The following is a 23,679-nucleotide window of genomic DNA, read 5'->3' on the forward strand; positions in this document are numbered from 1 at the left end:
CTCAAACTTTGATGGTTTGAGTAAATAATAGGACCACATGCAAAAAGAAATTAATAAAGCCTCCTGTACTGTGTCCTGGGTTTCTTGTCTTTCATTTCCTGACTGCTTCTCATGGAATCATGGATTTGTTCTTTATCTATGTCATAAAGAGATGCTATCTCTAAAAATCTATTTAGCCAATGAGAACTGTAATGGATTGCATAATCACGGAAAGAGGCTGAGTTTGGTTTGGGAAGATGAAGACTAGTGCATAATACGACAAAGACAGGCAGGAAGATCTAGAAGTGGGTCAATTGGCTATCTCTGACAAAATGCCTGGGAGCTATTATAATGTCTAGGGAGATGCATACTACAGGGATAGAAAATTGTTCAGTTATCCGTCCACAACAGCACAGAGGACAAAGATGTCGCAACACAAACCAGCTAACAGAGGAAGAGGAAGAGAGACAGAAACACCGAACCAAGAAAAATGTGGGGGACCCAGACATTGTGAAGTCCCCTAGTGACCCTAAAGAATACCGGTAAATACTGAGCATGCACAAAGTGGGGCAAGGAAACCCACCAATACCAAAGCAAAGAAATTGATGTGTACTCATCCCACTCCTAGGCATAATCTGGCTAGTTGTGGTTTATTTATGAAGAGAAAGAGAATGACTTCCTACAAGACCATACCCCAAGATTCTATTATAAAAAGGTGGAAAAAATAATGTAGTTTGTAGCTTTATGCTTTCAAGTTATTTCTGACTAATGATGTTCCTATCATGGGATTTTCTTGACAAAATGTGTTGAAAAGGAGGGGATTTGCTTCATTTTGAGACTGAGAGAATGTGACTTATCTTTGGTTATCCAGTGTGTTTCCATGGCCAAGTGGTGAACTAAAATCTGATCTCCAGAATCCTAGTACAACACCCGATTACTATAACATGCTTCCTCTTAATTCAGTTAATGCTTTGATGTAACATTAAAGTCCTTCCATTAAGGGTTATCTTCAGCATTTTTACCAATGCATTTTCTGTCCTTTGATGTCACTTCTTAATAATTCTCTTCCAAACGCTGTTACATATTCATTTTCACTTTCTTTTAAAGCTCAAGTGTGGTTCTAAAATGGGCAACTTTTGATTCATTTGTGGCATTTATAGTTCAAATGTCAGTTGTGGTATTATATTTAGGACTTCATCACACTAGAGAATGTATCCACTTTAAATCTAGTTGCTGCCTCCTGCAGAATTCTGGATTTGTTGTTGAAGCTCAGGGCCTCTCTGGCTGAGTAGTTTAAATGCCCCTCCCTCAACTACACACCCCAGAATTCTGCCAGCAATCGGATAAATGCTTTACTGTGATGAGGTCCCAAGATGTGGCAAGTTTTTTTAATTTGTCCTTGTTTCCATTATCATGTACACAATAAAGATCAATCATAAAGGAGTTACTTTTACTCTCATTACTTGCTTAACCTTCTTGCTGACTACAGTTTGATATCATACTTGACAGGTCGCATCTTCCAGAAAGAACATGCCTAGTCCTAAAACAATGAAATGGGGGAATCAATACATTTTCCTACTTCATTGATTTTGCTGTTGAATGATGAAAGAAAAGGTAACAAAATACATTTACAAGTCTACATGTTGAAGATGTCATAAAATAAAAATCCCATCAAGATTCACTCCAAATGTATCCTCTCATATAATTAAATCTATCACAATTGGAAGAAGAAAGAGCCAGTGTGGGGTTGTGGTTAGAGTTTTGGACAATGGTTAGAGTTTAAACCCCTATTGGAACAATGAAACCCACTGAATTTGTCCTTGAGTAAGACATATTTTCTCAGTCTCAGAAGAAGTCGATAGCAAATGCCCTCAGTACAAATCTTGCTAAGAAAATCCCATAATAAGTTTTCCTTTGGGTTGCCGTAAATCAAAAATTACTTAATGCCACATAGCAACAACAAAACATTAAGCACTTTGCCTTCCTGAAGATTATAGTAGTTGGTAGATAAAAAAAAGTTTGGAGGGAAATGATGAAACACACAGTGCCTGGATCACAGCCTGGAAATTTGCAGGCAGATAAAATCATTCTCATGACTGTGCATGATCTGATAAGGATAACAACATTAACCAAATCCACTGATCCTTGAATCAAATTTTATTCCTGTGTTACAGTGTTATCTGATTTAAACAGCATTATGTATTTGCAGAGTTCTGGGAACCATAGTATTTTTTTACAGGATTTGACAGGATTATCACCAAACTACAACACTTCGGGTTCTTTAGTAAAGCTATGACAGGTATTGCTTAAAATTTGGTACATAGCTGAAATGTGATACAATAGAAAACATAGTGATACAAAAATGTTTGTGCGTTCTGTTCTTTTTCAGGTACATCAAATTAAAGAATGGCTTGCATGCACTCTTGATATCTGACTTGACTGTTGATGAGTGCAATTCTTCATCAGATGAGGAAGTAGAGGATAGGATGTCTTCTGGAAATGAAACAGATGATGATGAAAACATTGTTGCAGACCAAGGCAATGGCATTGAGGAAGATGAGAGGAAAGGTGGGAATGCAGGATCTGAAGATGAATCAGGAGGTGGAGAAGTTGGTAGTGATGCAACAGTTGAAGATTTTGGTGGAGAAATGGTTGTTAATGATAATGTCGGCAAGCGTGTTGGCAAGCATGGGAGAAAGAGTAAAGATCATGTGGATGCTGATATATATGAAGAACTCGTGAAACAAGAAGACGCCAATAAGATGGGGAGTACAGAAAAGCAAGTATGCTATCTGGAATAATCTAATCTAAATCAATAGCAATTTCACTAAACTGTTTAAAGTACAACTAATAGTGAGACTATGTCATAGGGAAAAACCAGGTGTCCTGTAGCCTTCCCCTTACCAGGGACCATTCAAAGGATGGATCATCATGTGTACAGCAGGCTAAATAATCTAACCCTCAGCATCTCGGCTAATATTGATGTGTGTTACCTACAAAGGTTGATGCTGTTTAACTTCTTAGGACGGTTCCATGCAGCAACTTAATGTGAGTCCAATCCGATTTTAAAAACCTGATTTATTTATTTATTTGCAATATTTATATACTGCCCTTCTCAACTCTGATTTCATCATCAACAACAAAATCAACGAAGAACTTGCCACATCCTGGGACCTCATCAGAATAGAGCATCTATCCAATTGCTGCCTCTTGCAGAATTCTGGGGTTTGTAGTTGAGGGAGGGGCATTTAAACTGCTCAGCCAGAGAGATCCTGGGCCTCACTAAACTACAAACCCAGAATTCTGCAAGACGCAGCAACTAGACTTAAAGTGAATAGATGCTCTGGTGCGATGAAGTCCTAAATATAATGCCACAATGGACATTTGAACTATAAATGCCAGAAATGAATCAAAAGTTGCCCATTTTAGAACTACACTTGAGCTGGAGAAAGTTCTACAGAAACCATGGATTGCCAGAAAGTCAAATGAATGGACAATGCCCTTCTTTGGTGCTCTCCGGGGTCTTACCAATAATGCACCTAAAAGGGGGGGGGGGGGAATCACTCCTCCCCCCCCCCCTTTTAGTCACTGATATGATCCAGGAGAGGGCCAAAGAAGGGGAAATTGAGACCTGGTGAGTTATTTTGCTTTTTAAAATACTTTTTAAGGGATTTTCTTTTGTGTTCCAGTGCCCTGCTGGAAAGCCCAGCAGGGCATCTGGACCCTCTCCCCCTCTCCCCGAAAAGCACACATTTTCTGGGCATTGTGCGGATTTCAATGCAAGTTTGCTGAAATGTGTACCTGCACAATACAAGTCTGCCAGCTTGTGTTTATCACATCCACACTATGTTCTGTAACCATATATCCAAACAATATGACATCTGAATTAGCTCAGAACACTTTGGCTTTTAACCTTTATTTGTTTGATTTCCTTTCACTGCTTTGCACTCTGAGATAAAATCTTCCCAAGGCAGTTTTGAATTTTTAAAAAAGTCAACACTGAGTCATAAAAAGGAACACCGGCCACTAATTGAGCAAACTTTACAAAGAAACAGTTGCAACAACTCTACAACTTTACTCATAACCTTGCTAAGCTAATTTTATTTTATTTTATTTTATTTTATTTACAGTATTTATATTCCACCCTTCTCACCCTTCAGGGGACTCAGAGTGGATCACAATGCACATACACATGGCAAACCTTCAATGCCATAGATACACAACATATATAGACAGGCACTAAGTTAGTTTGTGAATGATACAATAAGGTTCTTAGCATTTTTTCTGAAAAAAGTTAGAAAGGTTTATCTATAAGAGTGTTCAGACTTGACATTGCATGTAAATAACTTATAAGGGTGCTATTGGGATTAGTCGTTCTCCTGTACTTCCAGGATGTGTGAAAAGGGGCCCAGTATGGACAAATCATGCCATAAGACTATTCCAAGTCCCCTTCTGATATCAAAAGCAGAATGTTGACTTCACCTCTCTCATGAAGGATATGAAGGAAGGGCACTCAGGTATAATTCCACATCTCTCTCTCTCTCCTTACCAGCTCTAGGGTGAGGAGACTTCACAAATACATCAACCCATCTAATCTTAACTCAAAACAAGTCAGAGAAAATTATCTTTGTACCAATTCGTTGATTTGAGTCCTCTGTCATCCCAATTTTTGATTAGAACCCTGTTGATGCCTTATACTGTTGTGGTTCAGCACCAACTTGATGGGAATGGGATTGAGAATAGTGCAGATGGGATTGAGAATAGTGCAGATGTGGGCTCTCAGCTTTCTTCCCATGAATTTAGAGGCAGGCAATTTAGAGACAGGTCTGTGTCTTCAATGTCTTCACAAGATCGGAATGTGGGTGATAAGACAGTTGCTGGGAAGCAAGGTCAGACGGTCGGTGGGATGCAAGGCCGCGCAGGACAGGTGGTGCGAAGGAGTGCGCGGCTGGCAGAGAAGTGTTGACTTCATCTGTGGGAAAACTGCTCGTTAAGGCTTGTTTGATGTTTGCTGTTTTGCTGTGAAACGTATAAGTAATCTGCCTGGACGGTGGTCCTGTGTTAGTTTCAACGTTGCGATATGGCTTGCAGTAGCTCTTCATGGAACCTAAGCTACTTCCTGGTTTTGGCTTGATGCTTTGCTTCATATTGGCTGGTTTTGTCAGAGAGAGCAAGGTGAATCTATTCTGAGGCACAACATATACTTGCATAAGTTCCTTGAGGAAGCAGTTGAACTTATTTCCAGTTGCCTTTTAACACAAATTACAAGAGTATGATTCAGCATAAACTGCCATGGTTCCATCCTAAGGAATCCTAGGCATGCTCCATAAATGTCAACCCTAGAGTTCCAAGGGATGTAATCATGGTAATTAACGTGGAACCATGGTACTCTAATTGTGTAATGTGAAAGGGCTTCCATGTAAAGTGTACACTAAGTTCATAATCATGGAAGTGAAGTTAGGCATGGCATTCCACTGTACATACAGTTCTACTTTTAATTGCATATTTATTATTATTAATTTATTTAAAACATTTATATTTCACCCTTCTCACCCTGAAGGGGACTCAGGGCGGAGCACAGCATATATACAGCAAACATTCAATGCTGGGATAAGAATTCATATGAGTATACATAAACATTAAAAATTTTTCCAAAATATTAAAATACACCATTTAAAACCGTCTTGGTAATCTGTGTCAAATCTAAATTAGTTTGGTAAAGTTTCCTATTGCTGCCTTATTGCACTGTCCTGAAAGCTTGGTCCCACAGCCAAGTTTTTACCATCCTTATTATGTTGCACATCTGGTTGCACAACATTGCTTTCCAGCAAAAGGTCATATATCACAACCATTACATAACCCTCCATGTGAATATTTCAATATAGAATCTTGGATGGAAGTAAAACATTTTCTTTTGCAATATGTTACTCCAGGTCTGAGTTTGATTACAAGCAGAATGAAAGAGTAAAGCATGCTGTAGGCTATATTTCAGAGGAAGGAACTAGTAAAACCACCTCAGAGTAGTCCTTGCCTAAAAAAACCCATGGATTTCATGTGGCTGCTATAAGTTGAGAGCAGATTTGAAGGCACATACACACACATAATAACATCTTGATCTGTTTTTCTCTGTTTGGGTAGAATGGGGTGGCAAAGTGATAGAAATAGAATTATTTAATTCTAGGGAAAATGTTGTGATGTTTTGCCTGTGATGTAATGCCCACTTCTTTCTTTTCTCTCTCCCCATTCCCTGTGTTTTTTATTGCAGTCTGCAGCTGCCCTTGCTGTTTGCATTGGCAGTTTCTGTGACCCGGATGATTTACCTGGACTAGCTCATTTTCTGGAACACAGTATGTAACAGTTTCTCTTTCTTTTTCATATTTATTAAAAGGGAGGAAAATGGCCTCTCATTTATTCATTTGGAATGCAGGTTTTTAGAAACAAAACATAATTATGTTCTGGTTCAATTTTTTCTGAATTTTATCTTATTGTCTTTATACTTCATTTAACTTTCAGTGCTGGTGAGGATCTTTGAAGGTGTATGAAATGAAGTCTGAAAAGCACAAATTAATGAGTTATAAATAGAGACATCTACTTTTTAAATTTCCCACAATGCCCAAGATTGGTACCACCTTTCATGCCCAGGAATTGAGTGAAAAATTTCAAATGGCATTTTTAAAATAGCAGACATTTTTAAGTGCTTTTCAGCTATTCATAACAAGGAGTCCATAGCCAGATGGTAAAAAAACAAGTGTGAATGTCAGTATAACTAAGGAAATGTCTGGTTAGCTATACCCTCCAGCACCTCACAGATGAAAACTGGAACACACGTGGCCAAGTATATTGGTGTAGTTAAGATTGCCAAACTATTAATTATGAAGAACAGACGAGCTAAGAGATAATGATGCCTTTTGCTTTTGCCTGAGCCTAGTGAGAAGGACAAGATCCAACCCATTCCTGACCTTTCATCTTCTGGGTTAATTGAAGTTAATTTTGCACTTTGAACTCAGTTTGGTGCAATAGAAGTGAGCAGAGAACAAGAGGTGGATTGATGGAAAAGTAAAAAAAACTGGAACATAAGGAAGCTAATTTATTTATTTATCATGTCAGGAGCGAACCAAAACAGTTGTATTGCATTAAAAACAAACAAACAAACAAAACACAAAGTTTACACACTAGGTATTCTATTAAATGTCCTTTGACCAGTATCTGGCCACTTGGAGTGCCTCTGGTGTTGCTGCAAGAAGGTCCTCCATTGTGCATGTAGCTGGGCTCAGGTTGCATTGCAGTAGGTGGTCTGTGGTTTGCTTTTCTCCACACTCGCATGTTGTGGATTCCACTTTGTAGCCCCATTTCTTAAGGTTGGCTCTGCATCTTGTAGTGCCAGAGTGCAGTCTTTTAAATGCCTTAAAGAGTGCAGTCTTTTCAATGTCACCCAGTTTTCTGCGTGCCCAGGAGGGAGTCTCTCATTTGGTATCAGCCATTGATTTAGGTTCTGGGTTTGAGCCTGCCACTTTTGGACTCTCGCTTGCTGAGGTGTCCCAGCAAGTGTCTCTGTAGATCTTAGAAAACTGGTCCAGAAGCGACCAGAAATCATATATAATGAAATGTCCTTTTTGAAAGGAATGTGCTGGTGATTAGTCATTCTTTCCCCAAAAGTGACACAAGGCTCCTTTTCTGTGACTTTAAGTATAAAAATTTACTCACATTCACTTTTTATTTTCTTTATCTGCATAAATATGACTCAGAAATGGGAGAATTGCTTCCAATGCTCAACATCCCTCCCTAATACAACCCCCAAATAAATATTATGTATTTCACTAAAAAAGAAATCATAAGAATATTATGCTGGATAGATGTGTAATCTTTCAGTACTTCCCAGCATGACAGAACTGAGATCTATGATCTTATCAGATGGGCTAAATTGCCCGTCTTCTTCTGTTTTGCCATGGAGCCCACTGGCTCCCATCCCATGAGGTACATTTACTTCCAGTAGGGCTCAAGGGAAAATGAACCAGTGTACAAAAACAACATGGCAACATGGGAGGCTTCCAGTATTGCATTAGGATCAACAGAGGCAAGCTGGGTGGTAGACGCTTCCCCCTGTGGGATGGGGTAAGGGGGAAGCCAGGCAATGCGGAGTGAGGGACAATGGGTTCCCCACACCAGGCCCCAATGGAGTTGCTACAATGGGTAGTAAATCCCTATGTTCATGTGATAATGTCATTAAAGTGAGTTTGGGGTAGACTCAGACTTGAAGATAGTTCATAGTCATGCCATTATGGCTATATCTCAGATGCAGGATCCTCAGTAATAATAAATAACAAAGGGGCAGATCATCACTGATTTGAGTGCACAAAAGTCTTCTCCCATTAGAGCTTTCAATGAGTAGAGAAGCCTCCATATACATATTCTGTGCATGTAATTGAGCATAGTTGTATCTATGGATAAGGACACATGCCTCTTAATCAGCTACACAATTACTGGCATTTTATTTCAGTGGTATTCATGGGTAGCAAAAAATACCCAGATGAAAATGGATTTGACACATTCCTCAAGAAACATGGGGGCTCGGACAATGCTTCAACAGACGCAGAAAAAACAGTCTTCCATTTTGATATCCAGAAGAAATATTTTAAAGAAGCCCTTGACAGGTATTTTAGCAGAACAAAGCCAAGTAGTTGCCAGGGACATGGGGAGAGGGGAGGAGAGAGATTAACCAACTAATGTAAGAACTATTAACACAGTCATCCTACATGTCAGTACTTCATTTCTGCATCAAATGTCAGCTTTCTTTCCTTTTCTCTCTCTTTTCTTAACATCTCCTTTACATAAACATTTCGGAAATTGATAATGCATTTCTACATGTCACATTCAACAGCACTTTCTAGTATGGAAAGAACCATTAACCTCTCATAGATTGATAGCAGTAGTGATGATGATGATATACTGTATACTGTCCTATCTCCCCTAAGCAACTCAGGGTGGTTTACAGACTAAAGAACAAAGTGGCAAGTATTCATTGCCAAAATGAACGAACAGCAAACAGCAATAGATCAACTGGAGCTGTAGTGGCCTGGTAGAGAGTGATAGTGAGACCCTCCAGGGCCCATTGGTGCCATGACTGGCCTTAAGGAGGGCGATAGTGGGGCCCTCCTGGGCCCGTTGGTGCCACGGCTGGCCTCAAGGAGGACGATGTAAATTAAAGAAATTCAATTATCAATAAAAAGTTACAATATGAAGTAGTACTGCAGATTTAAAATGGAACTCAAAAGAATTATTTTATAGTATGCAAAGTCCCCATTGCATCTAATTATAAAACATTAAAACATTATTTGACAGCAGGAGTAAGGCCATTAGGACTTCTTGATCTAGATGTGAGAAAACCACAATGTTCAAAATGAATTTGTAAAATAATGGTGTCAGATACAATTGGGTTCATTGGACTAAACCCCATGTTAGTTCTAACTAGAGTAGCGCCCCCGAGGGCCGAAAGAGGAGGAAAAATGGAACTTCGGACTAACAAATTCCAGTTATTTCAATGGGTCTGTTCTAGTTGGGACTAACATACTCCTTGTATTTACTTATCTTCAGTGCTTTAAAGGGCCTCATATAGTGTTATAAAAAATTGATTCAGGTTTTTCCAATGCAGGTTGACTTGGCCTGTTGTTATTCTGTTTGTCTTCTAGATGGGCACAGTTTTTCATTCATCCTCTGATGATTAAAGATGCAATTGACCGTGAAGTTGAAGCTGTAGATAGTGGTAAAACAAATGGGTTTGATTTTTTTTAAAAAATGCTTATTGATAATCTTGAAGTTCTTGGGAAAAAACTTTCATCAAGTTTTTTGTAGCATTCCTATTGTGAAATTTGGATGACCTATCTTTTATATAACAACTTTACAAAAGTAATATTTAGATAAAATGGCTATAATCCAAAAAGTTAAGTATACTTAAGCCTTTTGAAATCAGGGACCTTCATTGTATTGAACTTTGGACTGTAGTCAATAAATTCTGAGAGAGTGATTTTATGAACTCCCAAAGCATACCAAACTAGGCAATTAACAATAGGACTGCACTTCTAAGAATATCTTTTGGAGAGGAAATCCTATTCAATTCAATGAGGCTGAGGCAAACTTGGGCTTTGGAACAACACGATCAAAGTAAATACCCCAAATAAAGCAAAAACTACAAGGAAATGTTGAGCATGCCCTTTGAGATATTGGAGTTGTGCCGATTTGGAGGAGTAACCACCCTAATATATCATGCAAGAGAATCACTGTGACAGTGGTTGAAAAAAGAAGGATGCCTGCATCAAAAGTCTATGGGAACAGATTCATTCTTTTCATAAAGATACAAAATTATATGTTTTGTGGTTAAATGGCAGTTTTGATTAATATTCAGCCGCATCCTCCTGGGTAGAACAAAAATTCATGGAATCTAAGTATGTGCTTGTGCCAGTGTTCACCAGAGCCCAAAACACAGAAACCTGTAATCAAGTCACAACAATTTATTTATTTATTTATTGAATTTAAAGCCCACTTTTCTCTCAACGTAAGATCTAATGCAGATTTGTAAGGGTTTATACCAGTGGTTCTCAACCTGTGGGTCCGCAGATATTTTGGCCTTCAACTCCCAGCAATCCTAACAGCTGGTAAACTGGCTGGGATGTTTGGGAGTTGTAGGGTAAAACACCTGGGGACCCACAGGTTGAGAACCGCTGGTTTAAACCATCCATAAGGCCAATCTGGAGCAAAGGTTTTATTTCTTCATGATGATGGCTCTACTGTTAATTAACAGGTTGATTTAGTGAAGGTATTTCTTTCCTCAAGAGTACTGTGAAACTCTCTAATTTATGCAGCAACTTATAACCTTTCCTTCTCTGTGGCTCTCATTCTATTGTCCATGCCAAATGAGATAGGGCACTTATTTTATTGCTGAGAATTATGTTGTCTTGCTTTCCTCGGTGATTTTATCACAGAAATTATACTCTTAACATCTGCTGCTTAATGTGCTCTTTAAAACCAACAGAATATCAAATAGCAAGGCCCTCTGATGCTAACAGAAGGGAAATACTACTTGGAAGCCTTGCAAAACCAGGACATCCTATGAGAAAATTCTTTTGGGGTAAGCATAATATTTTGAGATTCAGACTAAGACCATATGCTCAGGATATAAGCACAGTTAAATTTGCAGAACTGAAGTTGTTTGGCAGTATTGCATTTGGAATTTCTTTACTCTGAATGTTCTTTACTCTGAATATTCCTTTGAGTAAATCTAAGTTCAAAAACAACAGGGTGCAAACAGTTGGGTCAATTGTGACTCAGAACCAGCTGCAGCTGTTTATATGGCCACACCACTTTTCCAGAGTTTGAGTAGCCTATGGACAAGGGATGGCACCATCCCTCTTGTGTCCTTGACTTAGTGGCAGCCACTGGGAACAAAATTGTTGGTGGACATTGTTCATTGCATGAAGGAACACTGACGGAGCAATTGAAGAAAGAAGGAAGTAATTCCTTCTGTCGCTTCTCGCCTTTCCCATGGCACTTTAGCACTTTGTCCAGCATCACTATGTATAATGAATGATTTCTACAAGCAGTGGTCGCTGCTAAGGGTGACAGTAAGGGGTGGGTCATGGAGACTCCTTACCATTCCAGGTCAGCTCTGAGATATGTGGTCCATTGTAGATGCATCCTTCATCAGATGCATGATGAACTACTCATTTTGGCTTTGGGCAATATTTTTTCTCCCACCATGTCCCCCAGAAACCACTGACTTTTTAAAAGTTAATTTGTCTCCTCATCCCTATCCCCACAACTTTTGCATTTCTATTGCTTATCACACACACAGTTTGCACATGGATATATATATATATCTTTGCCAGTGAAAGCAGATGATACCAAGCTGAATAAGCCAATTTGCTTCCTATAGCAACTTCCTGTGGTCTCACAACACCCGTGAAAGCATCCATTATCAGTCTATCTTAGTAACACTTATTTCCTGAGTGGATTTTCTCTTTGATCATTAATAATAGGAATATGAAACATAAAATGTTTTGCTGCAGGTTAATATTCAGTTGATACTGGATTGGTTCGTGCTTTAAAGAATATCTCACCATGCTTCATCCCAGAAAAAAAGTAGAAATTGCTTGCCTGCTTTAGAAACAAACAAAACATACTGTGATATGAGGTCAAAAAGTAAATCTCTTCTTACTAATATTTACAGGTAATGCAGAAACACTTAAACATGTGCCAAAAAAGAAAAACATTGACACATATTCAAGACTACGGGATTTCTGGAAACGTCACTATTCAGCCCACTACATGAATCTTGTTGTTCAATCAAGAGGTATAAAATTTCCCTTTTCTGAAGCACAAGTAATTAAGGATGAATGACACATATAATGTTATGTGAAGGTCTTTTTGAATAATTTTGACTGGTGAGAATAAAAACGTAATCACCACTGTTTATGCAATTTCATCACTTACAATGTTGATGTAACAAGATAGTCTAGATTATTCTCATAGTGCAGGACTATAAAACAGTGACAATGGACCTGAATCAAGATACAACATAGTGGTACCATGAATGGCACTAATAATGTTGCGTCTTCTATGTGTGGAGGACAATACTTGACAAGAGGTTAAGTGCATCTCATGTGTACTTCATTCTGCATCAGTGGGGTCCCCAAAATGGAGTGAGATACCTTCATCCTGCTACCTGCATGTTATTTAGCAGTCCAAAAGCAGCTGGCCTTACAACCCAGATGACCTGCCCTGTCATAATTCTCCTGAAGCCCCAAGCTTTAAAGGGAGGTATGACAAGACTGGTCCCAAGGGCTATTCCAAAATCTGATCCCCATACAGCCTGAAGAGCCAGTATGGATGGAGTATAATTTGAATGCATATTGAAAGAGGCAAAAATTCATAAGAAAATCTTCACTAATGTTACCTAACCTTTATCCTTTACATAAGGTATGATTTCCTATTTTTCTGTCATTTCTTTTACATCTTATTAGAGACCTTGAATGTTTTGGAAAAATGGGTGACTGAAATCTTCTCACAAATCCCAAATAAGTAAGAAATATCTTTTTCGTATTCCAAATTGTATGCCAAATATTTTGCCAAAATGTAAATGAAAAAGAATGAGCTCAAATTGAACTATACATTCTAGGTGACCAGGTGTTCCTGATTGTTTCCTGTCTGGAGTTCCCCTGTATTTGAGGGTTTTTTTTACTGTTACAATTTTATAGTTTTTTAGTATTGTAGACTTGTCCACAGCTGCATGGTATACAGTAGACTCCTTCAGAGCTAAGAGGATCCCTCTTGTCCTTAAGCGAATGTAGCATTTGTTGGATTTTCTTAGTGGGTCTGTAGATAGTTTGTATGTTGCGTTTCCTCATCAGCTTCCCCATGCGATCAGTGGTTCTCTTGAACCAGAGAAGTCAGCCATAGCAGAGCACCTGATGAACCAACCAGGACATAGCACAATATTTGAGAACACAGAAATGCTGGACCACTCTAACAACTACCATGTCAGGCTACACAGAGAAGCCACTGAAATCCACAAGCATGTGGACAATTTCAACAGAAAGGAAGACACCATGAAAATGAACAAAATCTGGCTTTTCGCACATAGCCATACAGCCTGAAAAACTTATAACAACCCAGTGATTCCAGCCATGAAAGCCTTTAACAATATTATGTTTACTTATTTTCAATACAAAATCCCACAAAAGCAATGAACAACCTTTGTTATATAACTTACATATTTAAATATTTAGATAGTAGATATTTTTCAAAGGGCAGAACTAAAGGCACATAGGATGTTCCGTCTACAGCCAGAGGCAGCACTAGGTAATTTTCAACGGTAAGCAAACAGTATTTTTGCGCACCCCCCCCCCCAACCAATCACTGATATATATTTTCTGTTCATCGTGGGAGTTCTGTGTGCCATATTTGGTTCGATTCCATCATTGGTGGAGTTCAGAATGCTTTTTGATTGTAGGTGAACTATACATCTCAGTAACAACTCGCATATGTCAAGGTCAATTTTCCCCCAAGAGTTCCTCAAGAGCATCGCTGGGCAAAATCAACTATACTGCAAATGCTTACTTTGCGTAATGGGTTGAGCCGCCCCTGTCTACAGCTATCATGTAAAGTTAAACTGAGCTATTGGGAAAACATTTGAGGAATCACACAAAAGGGTATTAATTCATAATCATCTGCGTAGTACTTGCACTTTCTCATCTTCTCCAGCCACAACTAAGGCAGGGGTTCATGTCAGTGCATGATTGTGTATGCTTCTTTTCAGCTGCCAAAAGGTATCTCATTAAATTAACTATCATGCAGCAGAATGAACGGGTTTGCATTGCTGAAATAGAAAGTTAAACTGCATTATATGAGTATACACTGACCATATAATGTCTTTTCAAACAATGCTAGCTCTCTCCTGGATGCCATATAATTGATTTTTTTTGTTTCTTTTTTGGAAGTGAATTACCTAGACCAACTTTCAATTACCTGAAGGATCCTTTTGATACACCTGAATTCAACAAGATTTACAGAGGTATGTGAATCGTCCATTTTCTACTATTTGGCGAGCTTAAATAGATATTTTATAGCAATTGATATTTCACAGTAGTAAGTTCCTTGACAAGGTCAAAAATGTGTCCTTAAGCAAGTAATTCTCTATCAGCTTAGTCCCTCTCTGCCTGTAATGCATAAAAATGAGCTACTTTATAAAGTTGTGGACAAAGTATCACTTACATAGATATATATTTAGTCCCTCAGTGCCTCTTTTGTTTGCCATTTTTCTATCATCTGTATTCTTGTAAATATCTACTATATCAATTTCTTTCTTTTGTTTCAGTTATTCCAGTGAAAGAAATACATTCATTGAGCATCTCTTGGGCTCTTCCCACACAAGAAAAGAATTATAGGTAAATAATTATATTTAAGTTTACTTCTGTTTATGCAACTCAATAATGAAATATCGCATTCTACTATATCATCAAAAACAATGACCTTTATTCTCAATGCCCTAGATTCAAAACAGCAAAGCGTTTGAGTTGTGGTGTTGCAGTACATATCTGCAATATTCACAGTTATTGAAATTGAAAAAAATCAATTGATTAGATGATCATGGAAGCCAAATAGAATCATAGAATCATTGAGTTGGAAGAGATCTTGTGGGCCACTCAGTCCAATCCCCTGCCAAGAAGAAGGAAAATCACCTTCAAGGCCCCCACCCCCCACCCCCCACTACGGATTACCATCCAGCCTCTGTTTAATAGCCTCTGCATACCGCTGCATGACATTGTTGGCTTATGATTAACTTGTTGTCCATGAGAACTCTGAGATCTTTTTCACACTTACTGTCAAGCCAGTTGTCCCTCATTCTGTATCTTTGCATTTCATTTTTTCAATTATCAATACCAGACTGGTATAGTGGGAACACATATTTAAGAAATGAGAAGTACATCGGAATTGTATGATAGAATTAGATGTGAAACAGATGTGAAACAGCTCTGCTCTTTTTTGGTAACCTTAAGCAAGTTGCTACTCACTTCGGTTCACAATGTCCTCAGTGACAGGGAAGGCGAATGGCAGTACTGCTCCATCATTCTCCATCATTCTGGTGAGGCTAGAACTTTTCATTCAGATGGCCAGCATGAACATGAGGCTTCTTTCTTTCTTAGTTCTGTAAATTTTGTTACTGGTGAAAGATATAAGTTTCAGAAATGCAATTGCAATCCAAGGGTTATTCCCAGACATAGTCTGCTTGAAGTACACAATGTTTCAAAATAATGGCCCTGATTTCAAAGCAGTATATTTCATGATGGCAACACATTACAATTACAGAAAAAAATACAAACAGTTTAATAAGTTATCAAGTTTTAGTAACCATTTTGAGGCAGAACAAATTTTTAAAATAATTCTGCAAATGGAGAGTATTTCATTAGATCTCATGTTGCAGGATCGCCATTTTATAAATGACTGAACTAGGGTTTATTTTTGCACTGGAATAAGCATCTAGCAGTGATCATGTGAAACTCTGTTTGTCGCTCTTTCAAGTGGTGAGAGATTTATTCATGAACAGTTAGTGTTGGCTGAGATTTAGTGATACCAATTTGACTCCATCTTTTTGTATTTCTTACTCCCATAAATACAAATAGTCTGTGGTTGGGCAATATCCCCTGGACTACACTGAAACCTTCTGATCCCTTGCATACACAACACCAGGATTGTCAGAGGTCTCCGACCAATATTTGGTGGCAACTACAATAGCGCTTTGTAGTTTAAATGGCTTCCTTTTGCTTTTGGAGTTGAAAGCCTAATTTTCCTTAGTTATCTTTCAGTCATAACCCTATTTTTTCTATTAAGAGGAGTAACAATAATGTATGACAAAATATATTACTGGTGAAAAAACGAGTTTCTTCAATATCAGGAAACTCTGATGAGGAAAATCTTAGATAACTGCAAACTTCACAATTCATGACTTGCTCTATGTGGAAAACCTGCAACTTTTTAATATAAAAAATTTCTACAGAAAGTGCAAATTTCCTGCTAAAAAAAGAAGTTTTTTTCCTGTTTGGAAAAAAAAACATTTTTGGGCAAAAAATGTTTTGCAAAAATCAATCTGTTTTTGAACAAACTTTTGTTCTCTGTGTAGTTTTTTTTAGTTAGGAGATGTATTCTCTTTATGGGAATTATCATTTAGATAAATAGAATTTTCTCTGTAAAAAAGGCAAATTTTTAGCAAAGATAATTCTACAGTTTTCAATAGGTTTCACATAGCAAAGAGGAAAAAGGTAAAATAATACATTCCTAAGTGATTTATCAGTTACTAACTATTCTGAGAATAGGGCTCTCATTTTACTTCATTGTTGGTTAAAATATTACTAGACATGCCTCTGAAAGTTGCATTTTGGATAAGAACAATGTGACTGCAAGAGAGAAATATTTCACTTATCCAAGAAAAACAGGATATTGATTTGAAAGGCGTTTAATTTGATTTAGTATAGTTCTTGTTATCTTTTTAATCCTAAAGGAAAGGGGATTTTTTTACAGACACATATTTTGAAATAGAATAGATCTTTCAAGATGGTTATTTTGTTTGTGTTTATTTTAAACCTACCTGACATTTCATATCCCCATTCATCTTTCAGAGTGAAGCCTCTTTACTACATCTCTTGGCTGATGGGACATGAAGGGAAAGGCAGTGTGCTGTCACTTCTCAGAAAGAAGTATGCTGTTTTGTTTTACTTATGAAACATAAAAGCATGGTGGGAAGGTTCCTGGGGAATATGTCATGCCATGATTAATTTTGAAAATAGTAATTCTGAATATCTATGATAACACTATGACTTACAACTCGATTCTCTACATTGAGAGATAATATATGATTTATGGTGCAATCCTAACTGAAAAAAATATGCAGGCTTTAGGGAGTCAGAAATTTATTTCTGATAGCAGGGCTTGCATTTTTCCCCTAGCTGATCTCAGAGAGCTTCTGACAAAGAATTTGCCAGCAGAGCAGTTCTGCTGGCATGATCTATTGGCAGAAGAAAAGCAAAATTGTGGTTGAGAAGCAGGGGAGCCAAATTAGACCAAATTATCCAAAATCTAGCCTAAGACACAGTTAACAATTCTGGCACAATCAGAGCAGGGTGATAGTATTCCTAAATAATTTTGGAATTACTATGTTGAGGAGGCAATTTTGATTCTTCACCTATTCAACAGATATATAGACAAAATGGATTCATGTGCATAATTTAATGAAATATGATTTAAATTTTACAATAGGTTTTGGGCTCTTGCATTATTTGGAGGTAACGGTGAAACAGGATTTGAACAAAATTCTACATATTCCCTCTTCAGCATTTCGGTGACTTTGACAGATGAAGGCTTGGAACATTTCTATGAGGTTGACTCTCTTTTAGAAATAGAAATAAACAATGTTAACTCATTTCTACCATTTTTAGTGAAGGAAAATAAACTCCATTTGAAGTTGCAGTTTATAATTATATGTTTTAATTATATGTTTAAATATGTTCTGGATTTAATCTGAATTGCTTTTAATACTAATGATGTTTAATACTGTTTATTATTTGTATATTTAAATTGTATTGTAATGCTTTTATTGTTAGCTACTTTGATTCTCCTTACTGAGAGAAAAAGTGGATAGAAATAAGTATAATAATAATAATTTAATTTATCCTTACCTTATGAGATGGAGTCTTCTCTACATGTTCTCTCCATTTTCAGATGCTGGCAAAACAAAGTCCCACGGAGGCCATCTTTTGACACATGGCTACTTCCCATGGGACTCCATCTTGTCAGCTTTTTAAAGGATAAACAGTTCCATTTTCCTAACAGCATAAAATGGGGAAGAAGTGGGGAAACCCTGAGAAATGGAAGGAAATGACGTGGGATTTCTGGCCATCCCAAAAGATGGGGAAAGGTGGTAGGGAACAAAATAAGATATTTTCCTTTCACCTTTTCCTGCTTTCCACTGCTTTTCCTCTGCTCGTCTGATGAGTTCCTAATACATCTTAATTGTGTGAGCATTCAAACTCAGATTCCTGCCTTATTTCTGATTTGCTCTGGAGCCATGGTTCAATTACTCTCAAAGCAATGGAGGCACAAGGCAAAAACAGTTATAAAAGGAAAACGTTTTATGAGCTAAATGAGTATATATGCAGCAGCACTTCTAGCACTGGCCATACTGAGTGGACGATTCTGAGAACTGTAGTCCAAAAAGAAACTTTTCTAAATGCTGCCTAAAATGATATTACAGCAAAACTGTGTCACTCTAGAAGTTCTGCAAAGACATGTGGGACATCAGCCAGGAAATGGCAAAGGCAGTATCAAAAACCCTCTCAGCCAAACAAAGATTGATCCTGGCTGAACCATGGTGAACTGAAATGTTGCAACCATTTTTCAGTATAATCCAGAATTCAGGGACTCATTTTTCTGTCTACAGGTTATTCATCTTATATTCCAATACTTGAAGATGTTGAAAAAAAATGGCCCCGAAAAAAGGTATGTTATAAATCTGTTCTAATTCTTATCTGGTCTCTGTCTCTGTCACTGACTCTCATAATCTATTTTCAGTATTTATTGGAACTGATGGTGTACCTGACTGATTGGAGAAATAATAATTTATACTATAGGGAAAATGTAGGATGGGGAGAAATCATCCAAAAAATAAGAAAATTATGCCCATTCATATATGCGTGCTTATTGGTTTTTGAGTTTCACATGTGAGTAAGCCATCACACATCAAACACCACTGATAGATCATCTTTATAGCTTCAGATAAGAGATTTTCTCAAATAAATCAGTTTGAAGTCTCAGCTGGAAGTTATCCATGCAAGGGAAAATAAAATGAATGACTGACATACATCCACCCTTTATGTATCTGTTTTTCTTCTTATTTATAGAAATAATGTGGTTTCAAGATCCAGCAGATGCTATTCATCATTCCACAATTAGGAGGCCAGATTGTTTTGTTGTTCAGCAATAACCTTTTTCAAATGACTGAAGCAATATTTCATCAACAAATAGTTTTTACTGTGTTTCCTAAATAATATCCTATGAATAATACTTGCAAAAAGCAATAGTTGCATTGTATATGACATTGATTTATATTTCATGACAAGCCCTTCCTCTTCACATGGGCTAAGAATCATCAGTAATGTGGGGTTTTGTTTGGTTTTTTGTAGCTTTGTCACAGAGTCCGCCAACTCCCATCACACACTGAAAAAGGTCTTCTGGGGCAGCTCTGGGCAAAGGTGCCACACACACACACACACAGCCACTGGCAAAAAAATAGCAGGCGATGAAAGAAGGGGGGCATCCTGTTTTTCCATAGAGAAGGATGGGTTGAGCCAGTTTTCTGATGCTCCCCTCCCCCGTGTGGTGAGGTGAGGGGAAGCTGGGATGGTGTGGTACACAAGGCAACAGGTCCCCACACCCCTTGGGTTGCTGCCACCAGAATCACCACAATCCACGACAATATTGGATGATTCCAGTGGCATGTGTGAAGAGAACCAAATCAGAAAATACATACATAGATCAAAATACATACATCCAAAACATATTTATTTAGACTGGAACACCATCACACTCTCTTTCCATGTAAACATTCCACTCTCTTTCCATGTAAACATTCAATTTCTGCAGCATGAACTGGCCCTTTATGATACAGATTCATTAAGAAGGTTTTAATATTATTAAGCAGATTAATCCCATTGCGACTTTGTGGGATTTACATCCAGCAACTAGTTCTTTGAGTTGGGAAAAACTAATGAAATTTAGGCATTACACTTTACAAACTAATGGAGAGACAACATGTTCAAGTGATTCAACTGTTGGAATGGGACTTTGGTCATTCGAGTTATTTTCCCCCATTGAGCCAAAAAAACTCAACAAGGAGCCCTCTTTTTCTTGGGTTAGTCACTGTCTGTCAACCTGACTTACTTCACACAAGGATAGAATGATTCTTTATGTTGCCTTTTTTAATCATTAGATTTAAAAAAACCCTATAAAATGCACCCGATAAATGAGAAAATAGTTTTACCTAATTTCCATTTATTTCCTACACAATTTCTACCACTTGCCAATTTTCCCATATCTGTTTTTATATGAATATATGCAGAGGAGAAAAATTCCTCCTACTCGACCTATTGCCCAGCAATATATATTCATTGTTTTCTTTTGAAATAAAGATAGGAAAAGCCAATGTGATTCTAGGCTACATTAATAGGAGTATAGTGATGAGATCCAGGGAAGTCTTAGTCCCATTCTATTCTGCGTTGGTCAGCTCTAATCTGGAATACTGTGTCCAGTTCTGGGCATTGCCATTCAAGGACATTGACAAGCTGGAATGTGTTCAGGAAAGGGTGACCAAAATTATCAATGGTTTGGAAGCCAATCTCTTTGGAGAAAAGAGGGCTGAGGGGAAACATGATAGTCAATGTTTAAATATTTTAAATGGTAATAATAATAATAAATTATATTGTATTCTGCTCTATCTCCTCAAGGGAATTCAGGGCAGTCCTCAATAATGTCACATTTAGGAGGGAGCAAGCTTGTTTTCTGCTGCTCTGGAGACTGGAACATGGAGCAATGGATTCAAATTGCAGGAAAAAAAAGATTCCACCTAAACATTAGAAAGGACTTCTTGATGATAAGAGCTGTTTGGAATGAGCTGCTTTAGAACATGGTTAATTCTCCTTCTCTTGAGGTTTTTAAGCAGAGGTTGGGTGGCCATCTATTGGGAGTGTTTGGATTCTCTGTTCCTCCATGGCAAGGGGCTGGATGGCCATTGCTATCTCTTCCAACTGTATGATTTTATGATTCTATGAAATAAGGATACACAATTCCTTTCATTCCCATAGAATATGGGAAGAAATTCAGAAGATTGAAGGCAATGGATTTTGTTTCCAGGAACAGGTATTCATCATTCATTTCATATTGTCCCATCTCTGTCCCTACAGTAAAACTTTTAATGAATGGGTTGCATTATCAAGTAATTTTGTATGTTCCTAACCCTGAAAATAATCATGTTTCAAGGCCTAATGTCTTAAAAATCCTAGCCCTTTGATTTTTCAAACATTGCTCATCCACAGTCTGATCCTCTTGAGTATGTAGAAAACATCTCTGAGAATATGCACATATTTCAGAAGGAAGACCTACTGATAGGAGATCAGCTACTGACTGAGTATAAACCGGAAGTAAGTGAATCCCATTTCTATTTGGGGAAAATAACGAATACAAAAACCAATCCATTCTATTCATTCTTCAGCAAAGCATAGAAGCTATTCTGCATAATGTATTCCAATCTTCATCTAGATTTTTTTATTGACAAGAATTTGTATCCTGAACTTTTTTGGAAATAGCCATAGAATAAATTCCCATGTTCTTGGTTTGGTGTAGGGATGGGAAACAATGTTGTGTTTAGTTCACATTTTGATATGAAAATGAAGTATGTGTATTGAATGCAGATATATTCACTGTTCACACTTCTTAAAAGTTGGTGAACAGAAAAGTCTAGACTACCTGACTATTTCACTGTCCTTTATTACACACTTCTGAATTGCAACCAGGATTCTGAAGCAGCAATCAATACATATAAATGTTCTATAATGGCTGGGCTCCAACTGTGGTTCTCTATAATGGGCTGAGAAGAAGCATGGGTTGTCCATGCCAATGAGAGGACAAGCCTCTTCTCAGACAACTTAAAGCGAACAATTATGTTCTTTTATACTTATAGGTCATTGCTGATGTCCTCAATCATCTCTTGCCTCAAAAAGTAAACATCTTTTTCTTATCTCCTGCCCATGAGGGGATGTGTCACTTGAAAGAAAAATGGTTTGGGACAAGATACGGTGTATCAGGTACAATTTAAAATATTTACAATAATATTAAAATATGCTTCTGTAACTCCTGGTCTATTAAGACAAATAGGGTAGGGAAAGTTGTAACAATGGTCATTTGAGAGGCTATCTAAGCCCCAATTCAATATAAATTACTAGACGAATCCGGGGAGAGGTGGATGAGCTCCCTCTGTCAGCTCCAGCTCCTCATGCAGGGACATGAGAGAAGCCTCCCACAAGGATGATAAAAACACCAATTCATCCGGGCATCCCCTGGGCAATGTCCTTGCAGACGGCCGATTCTCTCACACCAGAAGTGACTTGCAGTTTCTCAAATCGCTCCTGACACGACCAGAAAAAAAACTAGTTGCTTCCTCATTTCTCAGTTTCACTATGCTAGTAAGAGAATGAACTAGTGTCCCATGACATAAGGGGCAGTTCTTGGGCTTTAGAAGAATCCTAGAATCAATCTGAGACCTAAAACATTTTAGTTGACTAGAATTTGATACAATGTAGTGAGATGGCAGTTGAGTCACACTGACTGCTGCTATTTGTTTCCCTGAATTAAACATATAGTGCTGGCAAAATTATCAAATATGTTGTATATTCACAGACATTGATGAATACTGGAGAAAACTGTGGGCTACTGATTTCGAATTAAATCCAGAGTTTCACCTCCCAGGGGAAAATAAATACATAGGTCAGTAATATAATAAGACGAGTTTCTGTGACTGAATATTATGTTTGTTAAGCTATATAACACCATGTTCAAATGCTTTACATTGGGTTACCTCTTTACCAATTTGGGAAACTCCAATTAGTTCAAAACATGGCAGCCATACTGCTTACAGGATCATCCAGGAGTGAGTATATTTCATCCATATTTAAGTCACTCAACTGGCTGATAATTAGGTTCTGGGTAAAGCACAAAGTGTTGGTTTTGACCTTTAAATTCTTACATGCTTTGGGTCCCCAGTACAATCTGCCCTTTAGGACACTGAGGTCCTCTGGGGGACATTTACTCCAACCAGCCAGAACCCAACTGGTGATTGTCACCCAGAGGACCCTTTCATGTGCCACCCAAAGTCTGTGGAATGACCTGCCAGAAGAGCTCTGACTGCTATTGAAATGTAAGACCTAGTTGAAGAACCATCTATTCCAGCAGGTCTATCGAGTCAACTTTCAATCATGAGTTTTGATTTACATTCTATTGCTGCTATGTGTTAAATTTATATGTGTCTGGTGTATGTTTTCTATATTGGTGTGATTTCATTTATATATTTTATTATATGCATTCACACTTAATACTTTGTTGTATTAT

The 23,679-nt window shown here is 37.8% G+C and overlaps 1 protein-coding gene across 2 annotated transcripts in view; it reads left to right on the forward strand.

Moving 5' to 3' along the window:
• The first annotated feature begins 330 nt into the window (after nt 1-330).
• LOC132772847 (nardilysin-like) overlaps nt 331-23,679 on the forward strand; it is a 44,043-nt gene continuing 20,694 nt past the window's right edge. The window contains exons 1-18 of one of the 2 annotated variants that reach the window (XM_067467032.1): nt 331-521; nt 2,369-2,580; nt 2,626-2,762; nt 6,245-6,326; nt 8,477-8,630; nt 9,666-9,739; nt 11,006-11,101; nt 12,200-12,322; nt 12,993-13,050; nt 14,469-14,542; nt 14,846-14,915; nt 17,145-17,222; nt 17,782-17,902; nt 18,962-19,020; nt 21,381-21,435; nt 21,612-21,716; nt 22,256-22,379; nt 22,972-23,058. In XM_067467032.1, coding sequence (XP_067323133.1) covers nt 331-521; nt 2,369-2,580; nt 2,626-2,762; nt 6,245-6,326; nt 8,477-8,630; nt 9,666-9,739; nt 11,006-11,101; nt 12,200-12,322; nt 12,993-13,050; nt 14,469-14,542; nt 14,846-14,915; nt 17,145-17,222; nt 17,782-17,902; nt 18,962-19,020; nt 21,381-21,435; nt 21,612-21,716; nt 22,256-22,379; nt 22,972-23,058 — 1,900 coding nt within the window. Of the gene's footprint in view, nt 522-2,368; nt 2,763-6,244; nt 6,327-8,476; nt 8,631-9,665; nt 9,740-11,005; nt 11,102-12,199; nt 12,323-12,992; nt 13,051-14,468; nt 14,543-14,845; nt 14,916-17,144; nt 17,223-17,781; nt 17,903-18,961; nt 19,021-21,380; nt 21,436-21,611; nt 21,717-22,255; nt 22,380-22,971; nt 23,059-23,679 lie in introns of both variants that reach the window. The other variant, XM_060771699.2, reaches the window with a different exon arrangement.

This window comes from Anolis sagrei, chromosome 4 (genome assembly GCF_037176765.1).
Source record: "Anolis sagrei isolate rAnoSag1 chromosome 4, rAnoSag1.mat, whole genome shotgun sequence".
Lineage (NCBI taxonomy): Eukaryota > Metazoa > Chordata > Lepidosauria > Squamata > Dactyloidae > Anolis > Anolis sagrei.